Source organism: Pleuronectes platessa, chromosome 14, assembly GCF_947347685.1.
Source record: "Pleuronectes platessa chromosome 14, fPlePla1.1, whole genome shotgun sequence".
Taxonomy (NCBI): domain Eukaryota; kingdom Metazoa; phylum Chordata; class Actinopteri; order Pleuronectiformes; family Pleuronectidae; genus Pleuronectes; species Pleuronectes platessa.
Genome location: NC_070639.1, coordinates 17752574 through 17771852, shown reverse-complemented (window position 1 = coordinate 17771852; position 19279 = coordinate 17752574). Strand labels below are relative to the sequence as shown.

At 44.9% G+C, this 19279-nt stretch overlaps 1 protein-coding gene across 1 annotated transcript in view; it reads left to right on the top strand.

The window, feature by feature from the left end:
• Positions 1 to 19279, top strand: part of myo10l3 (myosin X, like 3) — a 55920-nt gene that overhangs the window by 24345 nt on the left and 12296 nt on the right. Inside the window, exons 4-22 of the mRNA XM_053440209.1 lie at positions 891 to 1078; positions 1316 to 1450; positions 1927 to 2051; positions 2162 to 2175; positions 2296 to 2380; positions 2705 to 2811; positions 3094 to 3223; positions 4535 to 4653; positions 6568 to 6714; positions 7255 to 7355; positions 7714 to 7780; positions 8416 to 8508; positions 9955 to 10023; positions 12212 to 12294; positions 12395 to 12503; positions 13555 to 13635; positions 15395 to 15519; positions 15771 to 15885; positions 18800 to 18906. Coding sequence (XP_053296184.1) covers positions 891 to 1078; positions 1316 to 1450; positions 1927 to 2051; positions 2162 to 2175; positions 2296 to 2380; positions 2705 to 2811; positions 3094 to 3223; positions 4535 to 4653; positions 6568 to 6714; positions 7255 to 7355; positions 7714 to 7780; positions 8416 to 8508; positions 9955 to 10023; positions 12212 to 12294; positions 12395 to 12503; positions 13555 to 13635; positions 15395 to 15519; positions 15771 to 15885; positions 18800 to 18906 — 2000 coding nt within the window. The remainder of the gene's footprint in view (positions 1 to 890; positions 1079 to 1315; positions 1451 to 1926; positions 2052 to 2161; positions 2176 to 2295; positions 2381 to 2704; positions 2812 to 3093; positions 3224 to 4534; positions 4654 to 6567; positions 6715 to 7254; positions 7356 to 7713; positions 7781 to 8415; positions 8509 to 9954; positions 10024 to 12211; positions 12295 to 12394; positions 12504 to 13554; positions 13636 to 15394; positions 15520 to 15770; positions 15886 to 18799; positions 18907 to 19279) is intronic.

The window sequence follows — 19279 nt, the reverse complement described above, 5'->3', positions numbered from 1 at the left end:
TCTGCTGGGATGTTCACGGGTGTATTTGTTCTTATATCTGAAAAACGGAATGTGCAGCACAATTTCTTTGAGATTACAAACTATAACACATCTCTCAAACATCAATAACACTAATTAAGTGTTTCAGGAAAGTGCAATGAAGCAGTAAGATAAGAAGCATGACCCCGCATTTCTTCTCACCACTGCATGTACATAAAAAAATGTGTTTACATTTTTTGAACATTCTCAGAGCACATTCTGCCACATTCTCTCACTGACTCGAACAGAAGCAGCACAGATAACTCCTGGATTATTGAACCTCATTCTGAGCTGCGCTTTTCCCCAAAGGACACAAGATCTCTGATATGTTTGTTTGTCCCGGTCTCATACCCGAGATTATTTTCATGATAGAAGTCCACCGAGGTTCCTCTGAAACTCTACCCAGGCTTTATTAAAATAATCATTTCCCTCAGACACATGGCAACTATGTTTTTGGAAATCCTATCTCCTATAATCTCAACCCAGATGTTTCAGCCCGGTCTGTTTAGGCAGCATCGCAGGACGTTATGATGACCCACAAACACTTTTAGTGAGGCACGTTAACTGGGCCAGAGGAACGGATCCTAAAATACTACATCGCTCTGTGCAAACTAGGCCATATGCAGTAGTTAAGGAGTATTACTGAGTATAGGTGCACACAGGAAACTTGGGTGAATCGACTGTAATTATATCAAGTCATTATGCTGCAGGTCTCATATTTAAGTTTGAGTTGTGTGCATTGCTTGGGTGCAGGATGTAAGAGTTTCAAATAAAAGTATAAATCACATTCAAATATTGTTTCTTTACCTTTCATGTCTTCTCTTTTTTTAACCCCCCCCCCCCCCCTCTATCTATGTTTCCATTTCCTTTAGACCAACATAGGTTCCATCCTGGCGGCGGTGAATCCCTACAAGCAGATAGCAGGACTGTACGACGGCACCGCAGTGGACTTGTACAGCAAACACCAGATGGGGGAGCTGCCTCCTCACATCTTCGCCGTGGCCAATGAGTGTTACCGCTGCCTGTGGAAGAGACACGACAGCCAGTGTGTTCTCATCAGGTGAGGACTGGGGGGGGATGAGAAGCTGCACAACACGTGTCAAGTCATGACTCCTAGATAGAGGCTGAATTCTGAGTCTGAGGTTTTTGTCGGAATTAGAAAGTTTTATAAATTTGCTCTGTTTTTCAGATGTAGCACTTTCACAATTTGTTGTACTGCTTTCCCTTGTAAAATGACATCAAATACTTTCTACATCTATTTCTCCTCTCTATCTGTCTCTGTCCATTGCGTCTTCAGTGGTGAGAGTGGTGCGGGGAAGACGGAGAGCACCAAGCTGCTGCTGAAGTTTCTGTCAATGATGAGTAAGAACTCAGCAGGAACTCCTGTGTCAGAGAGAACCACCAGGGTGGAGCAGGCCCTCATTCAGAGCAGGTACAGTTTGACCCTTGACCTCTGACCCCTCGGCTGCTTGAGTTTCATTAGCCTTCATGAAGAATCTTGTGCCCTTTACATTTGAAAAGTTAAAGCATCATAAACACGTTTTCCTTTTTATTATTTGATATTATAAACCACCGAATTTAATGGGTTAAATAGAAAAAGTGCATATTTGGTTTGCGTCTCTTATTTGGCATCCCGAACTGAATTTTAGTCGTATATCCAAAATGTTTTAGTCACTGACTCAGTATAGAGGGAAAACATGACAAACTGAAAAATACAGTTAAAATGAAAACTTCCACCAAGGCTGCAGAAAGTTTTAAGAAATGTGAATTCTGCATCTGGATCAACATTTGGATCAAAACAAATCCAGTGACGGAAAAAACAGTGGATGTGTTTTAAAAATGTCTTTGGCAGAGATACAAATACAAACATTATTTTTGTTTTCCTTTGTCTTCCCTCCCTCTCCTCAGCCCCATCATGGAAGCTTTTGGAAACGCTAAGACTGTCTACAACAATAACTCCAGTCGCTTTGGAAAGTTCATCCAGCTCCACTTTTCACAAAATGGAAACATTCATGGAGGCTGCATCATTGACTGTATCCTTGAAGCGTTCATTCAGATATTCTGTGCAGTAATGAGATCTCTGTAGCACATTGTCCAGAGGACACTGCGAGCTGTTTTGTTTTCCTTGACTTTCACTAATCAGATTTGCTAGAAAAGGTAAGGTTGTGTATTGTTGGAACATTCAGCAGCCACAATGTGACATGTCGTACCGGAGTCATCAACAAAATCATTTAAATATCGATATGCTTTTCTAATAAACCATCCTCTCTTTCCAAGAATCGTGTGGTTCGACAAAATCCTGGAGAGAGAAACTACCACATCTTCTACGCTCTGTTAGCAGGAGCTGACAGAGACCACAGAGGTGCGTTTCTACAGAGTTTAAAGGAGTACTCCATGTTTTTTAATACTGTGCGCTCTTCCACTAGAAATTCAAATATAGACAAAATAATGAAAGAGAAATAAGAGCTTTTTTTTTTTACAGTTCTTACTTATTTCGGAAATATATATCTCTACCAATCTATAGGCCACACATTGGACTTCTATATCGCAGAACCTTTGCTGTATAGTCAAGTATGAATATCATAAAATAAAAGGTTAAACAAGGTTACACAGGAGTATTTATTTTATGTCAAGACATTCAGTTTATTTCCCTCATTGGTGATATTGTTGTTTCTCTGTGTTGCAGACATGTACTTACTGTGTGAAGGTCCTGAGTCATATCACTACCTGAGCCAGTCAGGCTGCATGCAGGACAGCAGTCTGGATGACAAGCAGCTCTTTGACAGTGTCATGGTAAGGAAAAGGAAGAGGAAACCAACTGTATGCAGTGTGTTTTACCTCCAGAGGGCGCTATAACTCTTTATCATGAGTGTACTTTGCAGAACACAGACCTGAGACGCTTGGGAGGAAATAAAGTCAAATAATGTTTATTTTAAGTTTTCTTTGCAGGCGCAATCTGATTTACCTTGTTTTATAGATCAAAACAGCAGAACATGTTTGACTGGCGTCACGTTTTGAATGGGTCCTAATGTCTATTGAATCTATCTCATGTATCCAACTCTGTCCGTGTTGCAGGAGGCGCTGAAAGTGATGGAGTTCAGTGAGGAGGAGATCAGAGATGTGTTCAAGCTGCTGTCTGCTGTTCTCCAGATGGGAAACATTGAGTTCATGACGGCTGGTGGAGCTCAGATCACGTCGAAAGGGGGTAAGAGAAGGAATTATCATTCTGTATACTGCATGAACAATAACATGTATCAGATCTACTACACAGGGTGCGTTTGATTAACAAAAGTGTCACACATCATCTGCACCATGCTGTTGATACCTTGAAGAACATACCACAGACACATAACAATATACAATTCTGGGGATGCTGTTATATTAAGCAATGTTCTAATAAGTCAGGAATATTTCCGGAGAGAACTTTCTGGAATAGAGACTGTGTTCATTTGTACAAATTCTTTAGTCACTTTGTAAACTGTCTGTACACAGCAGGGTACATGAACCTGTGATATTTTCTTTTCAAAGAGCAAGTTCATATGGATGAATCACTATATTACATATACATGTAATAGTTTCGGATAAATACACCATACACACAAAAGTATTCTGCAACTACTCACATTAAATAAAGACAAAATATCCATTCTCTGATATAATAAAAATGAAGTGCAGTAACCGAGTGAAGATCAACTCTAAAATACTTATTTGGGTTCACCAATCCAGTTCATTATCTAGATCTGCCCCAAATCTCACAGTACTGCTTCCTTCTATCTAGTTTGATGGTAATCTGTTCAGTTGTTTTTGTGTAATGCTTCGATATGAAAGATAAACAAACAAACATGATGAAATCATGAATAAAGAATGAATATTAACTTGGGTGCACTTCTGTCAAGGTAATAAATCCCTGGGAAATGATTTGGAAATCACTTAAAATTAAAACGGTCCTGACTGTACTTAGTCTATTGGAGAACCAAATTATTTTCATTTATGAGAACATGGAGCTTCCAAACAAGTTCTCCTTCAGTATCCAGAGAACTGAAGCCAGGGTCTTCCACCTCACAAGCTCGTGGGTGAGACCATCAGTATCAACTTAGTATTGGGCCAATCAGATCCCCAAATTAACATGATATTTATCAAACTGTGTAAACAAAACTTGGGGAAAAACTTGGAACATGTGGCTTTAAGTTCTTTCTGCAGAAGTCTCATGTGGGTCCACTGTGCAGTTCTCCTGCAGCCCCCTGAGTTTGATTGAGGTTGCCCTCGCAGACAGAGCTCTGAACAGGCTGTAACATGAGCTCCAGGCTTCTTTGTTTGCTGTGTCTGACCTCTTTTCCACAGGAGCAGTGAACTACAGTGACTGGAGGAGGCAGCAGAATGAAGCTGCCTATAGACTGTATAGGGATCCCGGTGTTTATGTCACATTGGTTGTTTGACATCAATAGGGGTCACCTGACCTGTCTGGGGCTGTGTGTTACACATCGTCTGAGTGTGTGTGTGTGTGTGTGTGTTTCAGTGGTCAGTAACGTCAGCGAGCTGCTCGGCCTGGACTCCTTCCAGCTTTCAGAGGTCTTGACCCAGCGCTCCATGATTCTCAGAGGGGAGGAGATCTGCTCGCCGCTCACCGTGGAGCAGGTAACAACACATCCAAACCCTCCTCCTCCTCCTCCTCCTCCTTCCTCCTCCTCCAGCGCTCATTAAAGAATCAGAAAGCCAACATGGAACAAATCCTGCTTTCCCACCCTCATTACCCAGATTTCCTCGTCCTATCTTGGGATTAGGTGCTGGGGATTGTTCTGAGTCGAGACACTGAAATATACAGTAGATGCCTGTTTGTCAGCTCCCCCCCCGCCCCCGCCCCCGTCCTCACCCCTCTCCCCCCCCTGTCCTGGTGACACATACACACACACCCACACACACACAGCCTTTCTCCAGCGCTCTCCCCCCACATGCCTCTCCAGATCCCTTGCGTGACTCCCGGCCATTTCCTGCTTTTTGTCTGCTGGATTCCTGGCACAATGAAGCCATCATGATAGTGATCTGAGTGAAAAGCACAATAGAGCCAATGACTGGGGCCCGAGCGAGAGTCTTCTCCTCTGGAGGCGGCGCGGCCAGACACCCCAAAGACGTCGGTGCAATAATTCACTCGTGTCTCCGTCTGTAATTAAAATGAACATTTCCATAACTCTTAGTTCGGCATGTGTAAAACATTCTGACGTATGGAACAAGCCCCCTCTTTTGGCCGAGCTCGAGCTCCTCGGCCCACTCGTTCACGATAAGGTCAGAGAATATGCAGAATGGACCTTTGCTATTACCACAGCGACACGAAACTCACAAGAAAGCTTTTCATCGCCGGACAAAGACCCTGTGCTGTCGCCCTGCTGCCGCATGTTCGGCCCGGCCTTTGAAGCAGCTTGTCTCTTAATAGACTTCATTATTCCAGCCCTGGAGTCAGCGAGAAAGGCTTCTTCTCACAGCGGCCAGGGGTCACCCACCCCACCGCTGCTTGCAGTAAGACCCCCTACCCCTCCTTCAATCCCCGACAAACAGCCATTCTTCTCACCCCTGTGACGGAGATCCTGGAGCCACCGGCGCTCACGTTCACACCCGCTAGTTGCGAGAGGTTGTGATTGATGGCTCCAAAGCCCCGCTAGCATTGTTGCCCCAAATACAGTGCACACACCGCTCTCTTGTTTTCTTTTTGATTCAAGCACAATGTCCACAGAGGAAGTGTCGCTGGCAAGCTCCAGCTCTTTATGCACATACACAGATGGCGTCTTGCTGAGAGGCTCAGCTGGAGAGAAACGTAGCTAGGTCAAACGTTTATATAAAAAATAGTTTTTTTTAAACTTGCTTTTGGAGTGCTGAGAGAGTGGCGCTACAGCCACGCTGAAAGATAATGTCTCTCTTATGATAGTCGACAAAACAATCACAAATCCAGGTTCATTTACTCTCTTGTCTTCGTCAGGAGATATCATTCGCTAAGTTGTTCCTCATATGTTCCGTTCAAATTTCAAATATAATGTTTTGTGACAACATTCGAATCTCAAATCAAACCAGGTATTTATCTTATATACAAGGTGTCGTTTCGCGAATAAGACTTGAGTCAATGCCAGAGCATGTTCACACAGTATTTTGATTTGTCCTATATGACAAGATGATATGACCAAAACTGATGTGCAGTGCGTCACTGCCAGTGCAGATGTGTAGGTGATAAAGGACGCTGTCTGTTGTGAAAACAGACAGCGTCTCACCGGCTGACAGACGCTGACATAACACACACCTTTGTCTCCAAAGCAATATTTGTTTTTCAGGCACTGTGGCCTCACACGCAACCGCATGCACACAGACACACACACACACACACACACACACACACAAAAAAACACACAAGCAAACCCAGTATTGTTTTAACCACTTTAACCACCATCTGATATAATGAATGATTCTTGGGTTTAAAACACATTCTGCAAAGTTTTCCTCTCTCAGATTATTTATGCATTTTATATTATGTATTATTAATCCATGGTTACGTTCATTTCTTCGCAGGCGGTGGACTCACGGGACTCGGTTGCCATGGCGCTGTACTCTCAGTGTTTCTCCTGGATCATAATGAGGATCAACCAGAAGATCAAGGGGAAGGACAACTTCAAGTCCATCGGCATCCTGGACATCTTTGGCTTCGAGAACTTTGAGGTGAACGCTCGCTCGCTGAATAGAATTCACCCACAGAAGTAAAACCTAAATCATGTGTGAGAGGCCCTGAGGACTTGATGTTGAGCCGTCAGGTGCAACGGAGGATGAATCTTGTCAGACAGCAACTTAACAGTCCTCAAACTTTACTGTACATTTTGTCCTGAAACACGAAGTTATTTAAACTCCACATTCATCATTTCAGGGGTGTTTTTCACCCTGAGGGGAAGAGATGGACTGTCTGAACATGACTCGCACGACAGGTCTGGACCACACATACATTTTTCTCTGTACTGAGGAGAAATTTTACAAGTATGAAAACAAACGTTGAAACTACGCACAGTCAGTTCATCACTCATACATGCCACTGAAGAACACTGAAGAATCCTCGAACCTTTTTCGAGGATTTAGTGACATTTGAATCAGAATCTAAATCTTTGTGAGAGTCAGTGTGCAGCTGATTTGCCACGGATGAACTGGTTGAAGTTGATTTTGCCTGAGCTGCAGAACTGATGGTTGACCACTGTTTGCCTCGTCCTGCAGGTGAACCGGTTCGAACAGTTCAATATCAACTACGCCAACGAGAAACTCCAGGAGTACTTCAACAAGCACATCTTCTCGCTGGAGCAGCTGGAGTACAACAGGTAGAGGCGTCAACGTGTGTCTGATAACAGCTGAGATTCCTACAGATCAGTGATGTTCGCTGGTGGATGAGTAGAAAATGAAGGATATGCATGTGATAGTGAAGGTCCCACACACAGATAGGGGCGGGGGGGAGGGGGGGGGGGGTGCAGGAACACTGCCAGAGGTTTGGAATCAGCTCAGTTTCTCCCCCAGACAGTTGTTTTCCTTGTATAATGGGCCAACAGCCTGGACATGGCTCATTTCATCACATGATCCCAGTGAACAATGCAGCCATTGTGTCTTCTCGTTGTTTGTGTTTATATATACACATAATGTGTGTGTGTGTGTGTGTGTGTGTGTCTGTGTGTGTCCTCACAGGGAGGGGATCCAGTGGGAGGCCATAGACTGGATGGATAACGCCGAGTGTCTGGATCTCATAGAGAAGGTAACACAGAGAGAGAGAGAGTGAGAGAGAGAGATAGAGAGAGAGAGTGACCGCCAGCCAGAGCGTGCTGACCCAGACGCCACACTGTGCTTACATTGACCCCCATCTCCCACCCTATCCTTACACAGTCCCATTCTGCGTGTTGTATGCACAGTAATATACACCAGTGCGGCGGTTGTAGAGGTATGGCCATAGCAGGGCGTAAAGACAATGTTGTGTTATTTCATGTCATAATGGCGGTGGAAGCTGAGCCCCTGCAGAGGTGGGCTCATGTCTGAGAGATCTCTGGGGGCGAGATCACGAGCTTGGAAACTTTTAAAGGGAAGACAAAATAACTCCCCTACAACCACTTCATTGTGAATAGACGTGTGGTTTCGCTCGGCGGCTCTGATTAGAGGATCGCTGTTAATCAGTGAGACTTTACGAACATGCAGGCATGTAAAGTTAAGTTGTTGCCGCCTGATACCGTGCCTGCACCGTGACCCCAGTCTCCACGGATAAAGGAGCAAACCCAATGAATTACTGCTCTGTTTCCTGAATGTATTGTTAAACCAAAAAGCTGCCAGATGTGTCCCGATGGGATTATAACCAGTTCCGTCTTGACTCCTCCGTCTGTCTGTCTCTCTTTCCTTCAGAAACTGGGCATGTTGGCTCTCATCAATGAGGAGAGCCGCTTCCCCAAAGGAACAGACCTCACCCTTCTGGAGAAGCTGCACAGTCGACACGCGGTGAGGCCACACGCACACACCAAAAGCTAACATACACATCTTTCCCTCCCCCGTCCCCGTCCCCGTCTCTCCCGGGCAGACACTTGCAAAGTCATAAAAACTGATTCATGTCCCCCCCCCCTTGGACAAATTCTCCTCTAAGGAACGTCTCCACCACCCAACAGCTCAGACGGCCTTCCTCCCGTCTGATGAATCACCTGCTGCCTTCAGTGTTCCGCGCCGAACGTCCCCCCCACCCTCCCTCCCTACCCTCCCTCCCTCCCTCCCCTCACACTACACTACAATGCTGAAATGTGATCGGGCCTGATCGGCATTGTGTCCAGGAGAAAAGAGTCTCCTCCGAAAAGTTTCTATGGCTGATGGGAAAAACAGAGGAATAAAATAGGCAAAAAAAGAAAAGCAAGCGTCTGACCTCTCCCTGAGGTTTCTTCCTCTGCTGCTCATCCATGTGCTACGTTTATTAAGGTCCTGGTCACATGGGCTGGAGATGGTTTGCCTCAAATAAAGCCAGGGGTGTTTTTTTTTTAACTACTGAATTGATTTGTAGATCAACAACAATTTTTACAAACTTGACTATTTTTAATCATCTCTCAGGCAAAATACCAAATGTTCTCACATGTCTCAAATGTGAGGATTTGTTGTTTTGTCTGAGTTGTCCATCCAATCATTCCACATTTATTTAATCGTTTTTATTTGTTTCCTGTTGGAATATTCAGACTAATCAACAAACAGAAACAGACAAAACAACTTTTTGAAAATAGTTTCATTGTCAATTGATACATTTTTTACATTATTATTTCATTATTATTATTACGCCAGATTATAAAGTAAAATTTAAAGATATAATATGTAACAATTCTTCGCTAAAATGTCTCAAAACGATAAAATGGTTAGAATGTCTATTTCCTTCCAATGTTTGTATTGATCACTTTTAATGGATCACGATTCTTTATTCGCCGTTTGCTGCGTAATTTGAATAAAACTTTAATAAATAACCTCAACTGTGAACATGATTTGCGCCTCTGTCACATCAGGTAGATTTTCATGATCCCACGCTGCTTCACGACATTCACGGCTTTAATTGAGAGACCTATAGGGCCAAATTTACACATTTAAATATATAGATCACTTCATATAATACAATATCAAAACTGTTCGAAGCAATGGTAAAATAAAAGGATAAAAGATTATATTATATTATAGCTACAAACAATCATGCAAAAAGGAACATTTTGTGTAAGAAAGTCATCAGCTTATTGGTAAACAGGTTATTGATGTTGGAAGTCATCAGTAGTTGCAGATGTGATCGTGCACTTTCCCTCTGAACTGACACCACAGGACTCAATGTTCTGTCTCCTGTGCCTCATTGGATTAGAACTGATCAAGTTGACATGAGCAGCGTTTTTCTAAATCTCACTCACTGGTCTCTTTGTTCTTTCTCCTCAGACCAACCTGTTCTATGTGAAGCCTCGAGTGACTGACCACCAGTTTGGCATCAAGCACTATGCCGGAGAGGTCATTAACAATGCACACACACACACACACACACACACACACACACACACACACACACACACACAACCACACACACAAACACACACACAGCAAAAGAGAGACAGAGAGAGAGAGAGAGAATGAATGAATAGGTTTGGGAGGTGCGGTTCTCTCTGGATGGTCAGTAGTGTCGTCTTTGAAACAGACGCTCTGTCGTCCTCTCTTACGACGGCGGTTTCTCCTGACCTGAGTGTTCGTGAAGGTAACAGAGATCAGGAGGGAACATAATGCACGGAGTGAATATGAGAGAGTGGAGAGATTTACTGTGACAAAAAATGGCCTCATGAAGCCTGCCTGCAGACAAGGTCTCCTCAGTGTGAGCGTGGCAGCTCAGTCACAAGCCTGGCACGGCTGTCCATGGTAATGACTTGGTTCAGAGAAGACAGGCAGGCCAGCCGGTTGTTCTCTCTCTCTCTCTCTCTCTCTCTCTCTCTCTCTCTCTCTCTCTCTCTCTCTCTCTCTCTCTCTCCAGTGTGCCTCTGTGCAGAGTGTGGTCATCTGAAAGCTCCCACTGTTATCTGAAAAGGTGCTGTGAGTTTAGCAGTGGAGGAGGTGTGTGTGTGTGGGGGGGGAGGGGGGGCATGGCATTCTTTGTGTGGTGCCTCAGAAATGCACTTAATTTGATAGGGAAGTCTCCCGTTGTCAGACGTGACAAAGAGAGAAACTAGAAGGACACTAACACCTTGATTAACTCACAGGTAGTAAAACAAAACACTTGCGTCTCAAAGGCAAAGACACAACTTTTACAAATCCACTTTTTTGGCCTTCACACTGTGTGCATTGCCACTTGACAAACCTATTTTGTGAGTGGCCCAATAAGACCATCCTAATTAACAAACCTGAATCTGACACACACAGACACACACACACACACACTCACACATAGAGCTTTTTGTACGAGTGTTTTCCACTGAGAAAGGAATGTAGAGTGCAATTAGTGTCTGATTCATGAAAACCTATGTGGTTATGGTTGGATCTCAAGGCTCCCCAGGAAACTTGAGGTTTGGAGATAGGGGTTGATATTGGACTATAGTACAGACACACACACACACCCACACACACACACACACACACACACAAACACACACACACACACACACACACGCACACGCACACAGAGAGAGAGATGTAGGTACAAGCTCATGTAAGCATGTGTGCACAAATTATCTTCTGTTTGCATACAGACACAGATTGCAGTTTTTTCATGATATTAATAAGGCTGTATTTTTTTAAAATATGTTATATGAAATGTTCACAATGCAAATGCATACACACAAAGCACAGCGGTGAGCACGCTAACACAAGCTCAGAGTGCATTACTGTGGATCAGGGCGGGCAGAGGAATGTCGTGTTGCTAAGACGAAGCCTGAAAAGAACTCAACAGGTGACTGAATTAACTCACAGGCGCTGTGCTGTACTTGAAGAGGCCCCGCCCCCTCGACTTTGTTCACATGGAGCCCTAAACACCCCCCCCCCCCCCACACACACACACACACACACTCACAATCTCCTTTCATATCTCACTTTGTGCAGATATGTCTAAATCTTCTCTTACGAAAACGTCAATTGGGTAACAATCCTGCAGAAGATAAAGATAGATAAATTAAAAAAGACATTTTTAAGTTTTCCTTTACAGCACTTCTACCCAAGTAGCTGCAGAATTTGTATGTGCAAAAACAATTTATATATGCACTTATACACACAATTTATTTTCTGCTAGTACATCTTACCCAGAGACCATATTTTATATCTTTCTTCATGTTCCAAATACCAATACCGCTGAGGTAAATACATATAAATAATGATGTTTCATATAGAATAAAATATTTAAACAGCCTGACAACGAAAGAGTAAATATGTGTTGCATAATATAATTTTCAATTATTTTAACTTCAGAACATCATATTGAGTTCTGAAGATATCAGCCACTGACTTTTATGACTTCAAGTTTTGTTGCTTAACTGTTTCACATTGCATAAATCGTGTATATGGCCAGAACTATAATACAGCAAGTATAATTGATGTAGTTTATGTAGCAGTTTATTTTAGCTTTTTATTGTCTTGTTGTAACACCTGCTAAGTTTTATTTCTTATATCTTAAAAAACTAAATTCCCTGTGACTTAATCATCCGTGTGTTCGCCTGTGCAGGTGCTGTATGATGTGCGAGGGATCCTGGAGAAGAACCGAGACACCTTCAGAGACGACATCTTGTTTATTCTCAAGGACAGCAGGTTGGGTATTTCTCACTCTCCTCTGCGTCACTGAACACACACACCTGTATGATTCGGACAGTGGCACAGAATCTCACACCCTCCTGTTCTGTGTCTGCAGGCTCGACTTCATCTACGACCTCTTCGAGCGCGTCGGCAGCCGGAACGGAGACGAGACCCTGAAGATGGGCACGGCCAGACGCAAGCCCACCGTCAGCTCTCAGTTCAGGGTGAGACTGAAGCTCAATATCCCTCCCAGTTCCATGGTTGTGTGAGTGTGTCATCACGCAGACAACCAGTTGATTGTCTCCCATGTGCTGCTGCATATGACGATCACTTAACCCGTAACACTGGGCTCGTAATGTTGGCGTGATGAATGTGAGCGTGGGGGCAGAGAGGAATAGAAATAATGGAGAGACAGAGCGGGGAGGAGAATGCTTTCTGTTATGGGTGATGGGACGGATTAAATATGTGGTTGTCAGGCAGGCTGCTGGGGGACACTGCACTAAGCATGTTCTGAGTGCAGTGTGGAGAGAAAGGAGCAGCGGGAGGATTTTGGCCGGCTGCCCTGGCCTACAGTCTCTAAAGCCAGGGGGGATTATGGTTGATGGCTGGGCAGAGAGGGGCCAACCGAGGGCCAATCACGCTCGGCTCTGCCAGGCCCGGCCTCGCTGGAGACAGACTGTCTGAGGCAGCGGCGAGAGCGAGGCTGATATAGCATGAGAAGTTCAAGGGTCCTCGTAGTGTGTGTTCGTACATGTGTCTCTAAGTAGGGGCTGACTACATTTACTCAATACTTTTACTTTTGTGTATTATTGCCAAGGATTTGTTTGTATTAAACTTTCTGTATTTAACATGAGCTGTTTTCAGACATGTTGACATCTTGTGTATGGCTCCTGTTTTATATCCTGAGATATTTGTGTTCTTACAACACGTCAAAAATGTCCCCAAATGCTTAATTTAAAATTGTAAGTGTATTCTCACATGGGCTGACATTTTACAAGAGGGCTGGCAGGAAAAGTTAAGTAAAAAGGCCGGAGTATTTAAAAAAAAATTTCGCCATACTTACTTTACTAGCGTCTTTAAATCTGAGCCCTGTAAACTCACAAAACTGTTGACAAATCAATGAAAAGCTTCTCTTGACTTATCTTTATTTATCATCGGCCACAAAGGGAGAAGCGCGGTGATGATGACTTGTGTACATAAATGAATATGTTTGGACTGAATCACCAGCTCCTCTGCTGTCCTGATCTCTATCCTCCTGCTGCTGATGTGTTTCAGGACTCTCTCCACTCCCTGATGGGAACACTAAGTGCCTCCAACCCATTCTTCGTACGCTGCATCAAACCAAACATGGACAAGGTAGGTCATGCAAATTTCATTGCACAAAAAAATAAAAATAAAATGCCAGAAACCCTGCCAGGTCTAGTCAAGGTCAGAGCCTGCAAAGTTAAACCCCCGCTATTCATAGCTCCCGTTGCTTCAGAGCTAATATTGAGTCTTGCTGTTTAGCTGCTCTTAAGACTCCCATTAAAGAAGAAGTCATTGACGCTCATTACTGCAGAGTCGTATAAATGTTCCGCTTGAATTGTACAGTAACAGTTTTCTTCACCAGTAAACTATCGCTCCGCGGCTTCACATTGTGCTAAGTCAAATAAAAACGGGCTGTGTACCAGCACATTCCTGCCACTTAAGCGCCTTTACCAAAGGTCAGAGGTCACCGCTGGCTGCTGCGGCGGCTCGGATGATGCTCCGCTGATCTGGCTGCACCAGTGGAATGCCGAGATAAGATCACTTAGTGGGACATTGATTTACGAGGCCTCTCTTCCACCGCTCCTCTCAAAATCACAGATTCTATCCTGATTCTTGACATGGAATTGTTTTGACTTTTGTATAATCAGTTTCTATCTCACCGGCCGCTCAGAGTTGTTAGTTACTTATTAGTGAACACAGTGAGGTGATTGTCCTCGTCTCTCTGCACCTCGCCACCCACTCCTCATGCTTCATTCCACACCCTCTCGCTCACTTATTAGCATGGAAGCGGCGCTGTCGCCCTCTCGGCCTCCTTGTCCCCCCCCCCCTCGTCTGTCCACTGCTCTCATTGCCTCTGCCTCACATTGTCACCTGTCTTCGTCAGGTCGTGATGGAACAAGCCATGCCTCTGTTAATCCTGCAGAATGACAGGATTCCATGCACGCTTCTCTGACACGGTTCCACGAGTGTAAACACACACACACATTTACATGCAATGTATTTTTGTGATGTACATGCACCAGCTCTCCTTGGAGTAAATGTTACTGAGGGAAGGTTCAGCTCGACTTCAACCCCCAAGTCGACGTGCTGCTGCAGAATCCCTCAGCTGAAGAGCAGAGTTCGATTATGAACACGAACACATGCAAGCGTGCGAGTGCCTTTGTATGCAAGTGTCTGATTCCATGCATAGTTGCAATGGCCTGTTATTAAGATCGACTCTTTGGGGAATGCTGTGGTCCTGTTCGGGGCTTATCCAGCACCAGGTGCCCTTCATGTGGACCCTCTGAGCGATCAGGCCGCCTGCCCAGTGTGGAGGTGCATGGTGGCTGACATCACAGATCCTCTATAATAAGCAGACCCGAGGATCATTGGTGAAACAGACCCTGTGGACAATGCATCTGATTATTCTAGAATGAAAAGGCCGTCCTGTTTGGAGAGGGCTTGCTCAACACCACTCAGGTTTCTCCGTGGTAGCTCGTGTGTGTTTTCTTTGCCGTGACCTGACTGTTACTGTAAAATGATAGCACTCACCATGGTAATTCACTTTTTAGTTCAAGTTTAACTTGACTAAGCAGAAAGAACATTTGAATAGGTGTGTGGGCTCAACAGTGTAGGGTTATGTTTACCTGCTCTGGTTAAGTGTCTCATATCCTCCACTAACACACATACTGAGGCAGATTAGGTTTAGGGAACACAAACATCCAAAACATCAATTGTCCTGAGCAGGTTCTCTGGGGAGGTCAACCTCCAGTGCATAGCTAATGCAGAAAGAAGTGAGTAATTAGGTAAACATAGGTTGGTTGGTGTTTTATCCAAAATGTTTTATTGTCTCCAGCTCTCATGCTATTTTGTTGTCTGTCATCTCCAGAAGGCCAGCCAGTTTGACCCCGACATCGTCCTTAACCAGTTGAGATACTCTGGGATGTTGGAAACTGTGAAGATCCGCAGGGCTGGGTTCCCTGTCCGCAGAACCTTTATGGACTTTTACAGCAGGTAAGAAAATAGATAGATACACAGAAATAAAAAAAAAAAAGTGTAGGTTTCTAGTCATATTTAGGTTAATATATGGTCAACGGTAAAATCTAGTCTTGGACAAGGGGGGAAAGGTCAGCTCAGCAATGCAATTAGAGCAAGAAGAATAGAAAGGCCGGAAATGAACCAACGGAAGCTGCAGGAGGATTCAAGCGTGCGGGATCCGACTTCTGCCATATCTCATGTGTGTGTGTGTTTCTTTGTTTCCACAGGTACAAGATGATCCTGAAGAGCAAAATCCACTCAGATGATGAGAAGCAGAGCTGCTCAGAGCTTCTCATGCTCCACGACAAATCCAAGAAAGACTGGCAGCTGGGGAAGTCAAAGGTGAGGCACGCACACACTGATGTGGATTCAAGTTCATAATCGATATGTGCACAAAAGCTCAGCTGTACAGACAGAATACAGTGTGTATTTTTTGTAATATTACTACACATCTTTGCAGAAAATACATGCAATTTTCACAATACGGCTGTATACATGCACGACTGCACAGCAGTGAACACACAAACACAAACTCAGAGTGCACTACACACAAGCCCGAGCATGTTTCTGTCACTTGAAGGACATTGCATTGACTTAAATTCGTGCCAAGAATAATCACAGTAACCGTAACCACTACCCCGACCCAGCCCCACCCTGAGCCTTAACCTAACACTCAGCTTTATTCCAAACATGAATCAAGAACTTTTAACCTTGAGATTTAATGTTTTACTTTGTGCTCGACGGCCTTTTATCTGGGAGCACTATGAGTCCTGCGACTGTGTGAACGGATGTTTGTCCCCACTGTGTGCTTAACACATGTACAAAAGCACACACGCTCAGACAGGATAGACGTTCAGGCTTCAAGCAGACAACAACACAGATGAGAAGTCGTAGGGATCAGGTGAAATGTCTGGTTATGTTTCCCTGTACTCTGGACCCTCCGTTACCTTTAAGAAAATCTTTGGAGCGGATTGTTTCAGTTTAGTTTCCACTGGTTCAGATTCTTTCTCAGGAATCAAGCTGCCGTCATTCCCAAGCTGTTAATTTGTGCCGCAGTGTGGACGGCCCCCACTCTGACTCATGTCTCAAGGATTTCTCTGGCCGGTTGTGGTCAGTCTTCAGCTCTCCCATTGGCGACCACAGAGTTACATGGCTACTCCTAAAAAACCCTGACACCAACAACTGTTACTGTAATTGTAACCCAGTGCAGGGGGCTTACAGTAATCCTGAGGCAGCCTCACTGTAGCTGGAAGAGTGTTAGCCCTCTGACACTCGCCGGGCTGTTGATTTAATAAACTGAACTCCCGGCGAGAGCCTACAGGGATGAGACGCTGCAGCTGAGTGAACTTGAAAGCAACATCTTCAGCGTTCATCCTAGAAATGTAATTATCACATCATGATCTCCATCTGCTGTAATTCAGCTGTCAGGGATGCTTATCTCTTTTTCTCTCTTCATTTCCAACAATTATCGTCTCCCACACATCTCCGCGTTCTCCCCGGACGATTTACCTTTAAAGCTTCCTTTGATCTGGACAGAAAAAAACTCAGATTCGCTTCGACTCAGCACAATTGCTCTCCACGAAGCAGAGAGAGAGAGAGAGGGGATCTAAATAAAACCGTCTCTTTTTTATGGCCTTTCTTCGAAATCAGCTTAATCCACGTTTATCCCACGTGACTTCCTGCTCTGAGCTGTGGTTCCTCCGAGGCTGTAAAAACCACAGAGACGTTTCAGATTTGTTGGTTCCCGTTTGGACAGTTCTCGTTGTAATTCCCCTGTTTGGGTTTGCAAACTATGAACAGTGAAATATAAACGTCCGGTTTGATGGGAACCATGTGTTGGTTCCTAATAAGTATATGGTGCATACATAACCACTAATATGCACAGGCCTATTCATATTCCCTTTCTCACACATGCAGACAGTGTAAATATTTGGTGTCACTCTCTTTTACTGACTTATAGACAAATACATTTTCCTCTGTGTGGGTAAAACTTAATTTTGCTTTCAGGGACCCAGTTCCTCCACTTTACAGAGTATAGATTGTATATCGTGCATTAAAAGAGAAGGAGCAAAGAGGCTTGTGCTCCAAAGAAATGAGAGTGTGAGTCACTCCGTGCGTGTGTATTTGATGGCAGCACAATATTTTTGGTCTCAGGGAAATGCAGTGTGGGTTGTGTTGTGAAAGGGGCTGAGAGGCAGAAAGGGTCTAAATTTCCTTTTTCGAGAAACAATCTGTGTGTAATTATAAGTGTGGTGAGGAAGTGTGTGTGCTCAGAATAAGGGGCTTGGGTCATGTTGCAAGGATGGAGTGTGAGTGCGTTTGCGTGTCTGTGTGTGTGAGTGCTTGCGTCTGTGTGTGTGTGTCCCATTTGTTTTACAGACGTGGGAAGGATGTGGATGGAGAGGAAGCTTCCTTCTCACAGACTTTACAGAGGCAGGCCGGGCTGCAGCTGTGGGACCCTTTGATTAGTGGAACATCTGGGACACAAACACACACACACACAACACCCCCCCCCACCCTCAACCCCTCACTTATACCACTGCTAGCATGGTCAGACAGATCAAATCCGATTGTCTCTTGTAATATCACGTCACAACTGTCTTTCCATGTCTTGCAAGCGTTTGGGTTCAGGAGGACTAGTGAGCTGCCGGGCATCTCCCAGATATAGTGCTAACTTAGAATAAAATCCCCTGGAGGAAGGGAAGGGTTAACAAAACTCTTCCTCCCTCCTTCATAAAGAGCAAGGAGGGGTGTGGCTTGTTATCTGGACACCAGCCATCATCCCTCCCCCTTATCCCTCCATCCCTCCTCTCCCTGCCTCTGCCCTCCCTCTCGGTGCCTTTTCTGCCTTTGCACGTCAGTCGAGCTACCGACACAGCAGCAGCAGCAGGGAGACGCTCAGGGAAGGACGCCCCCAACACAATGAGGCTCTGCAATAGCGGCTTTAGCAGCAACACTGCAGTCCCAGTGCCAGTTTGCCCATCTGCTCTGCTCCACAGCCCTGGAGGGCGGCTATAGCCTGCGAAGCCTCAGCTGCACCACAGCCTCCTCTGCGTTGGGCACAGGGTGCTGCCAGCAGACAACAGGGGGGGGGGCCCTCACATCTCTGCAGGCCCTCTTTTACTACCTCCCTTACCAAGAAGAGGAACTAACCCATCCTGTCTCCTTCCACTCCTTCCTTCCCCATCCTCACCCCCCTCTCACTCTGTGTCCCTGTCCCTGCTCGTCGGCCGTGGCGTTGCCCATCGTCCCGCAGGTGTTCTTGAAGGAGGCCCTGGAGCAAAGGCTGGAGAAGGAGAGGGAGGAGGTGCGGCGCCGGGCTGGCATGGTGATCCGCGCCCACATCCTCAGCTATGTGGCAAGGTGAGTGGTGGTGTGTGGAGGAGGGGCGGAGGGGCAGCGAGAGTTGTGTTTGTTTTGTAATCGGGGTGTTTAGCCTGTGTGTATGTTTGGACTGGGGGGGTGTAATGTGAATATGTGCATGCCGTTGCGTGTGTGTTTACCTTTTTGCATGTGTGTCATGTGGCTTTATACACAGTGTTGTTTCACAGATTCTATAGTGGTTTGAGTTGTACAGTTATTTAAAAAAATGTGTCATACTCATGGTTCTGTTCCTTCTTGCTGATTCACCGGTGGGTCTGTCATTAGAAACTGATGCTGTGCAGCCAGACAACTTTCAAATTAGCAGAAAGTATTTTGTTGTACTTGACAGATTTTTAGACATGTGTGGGACTTT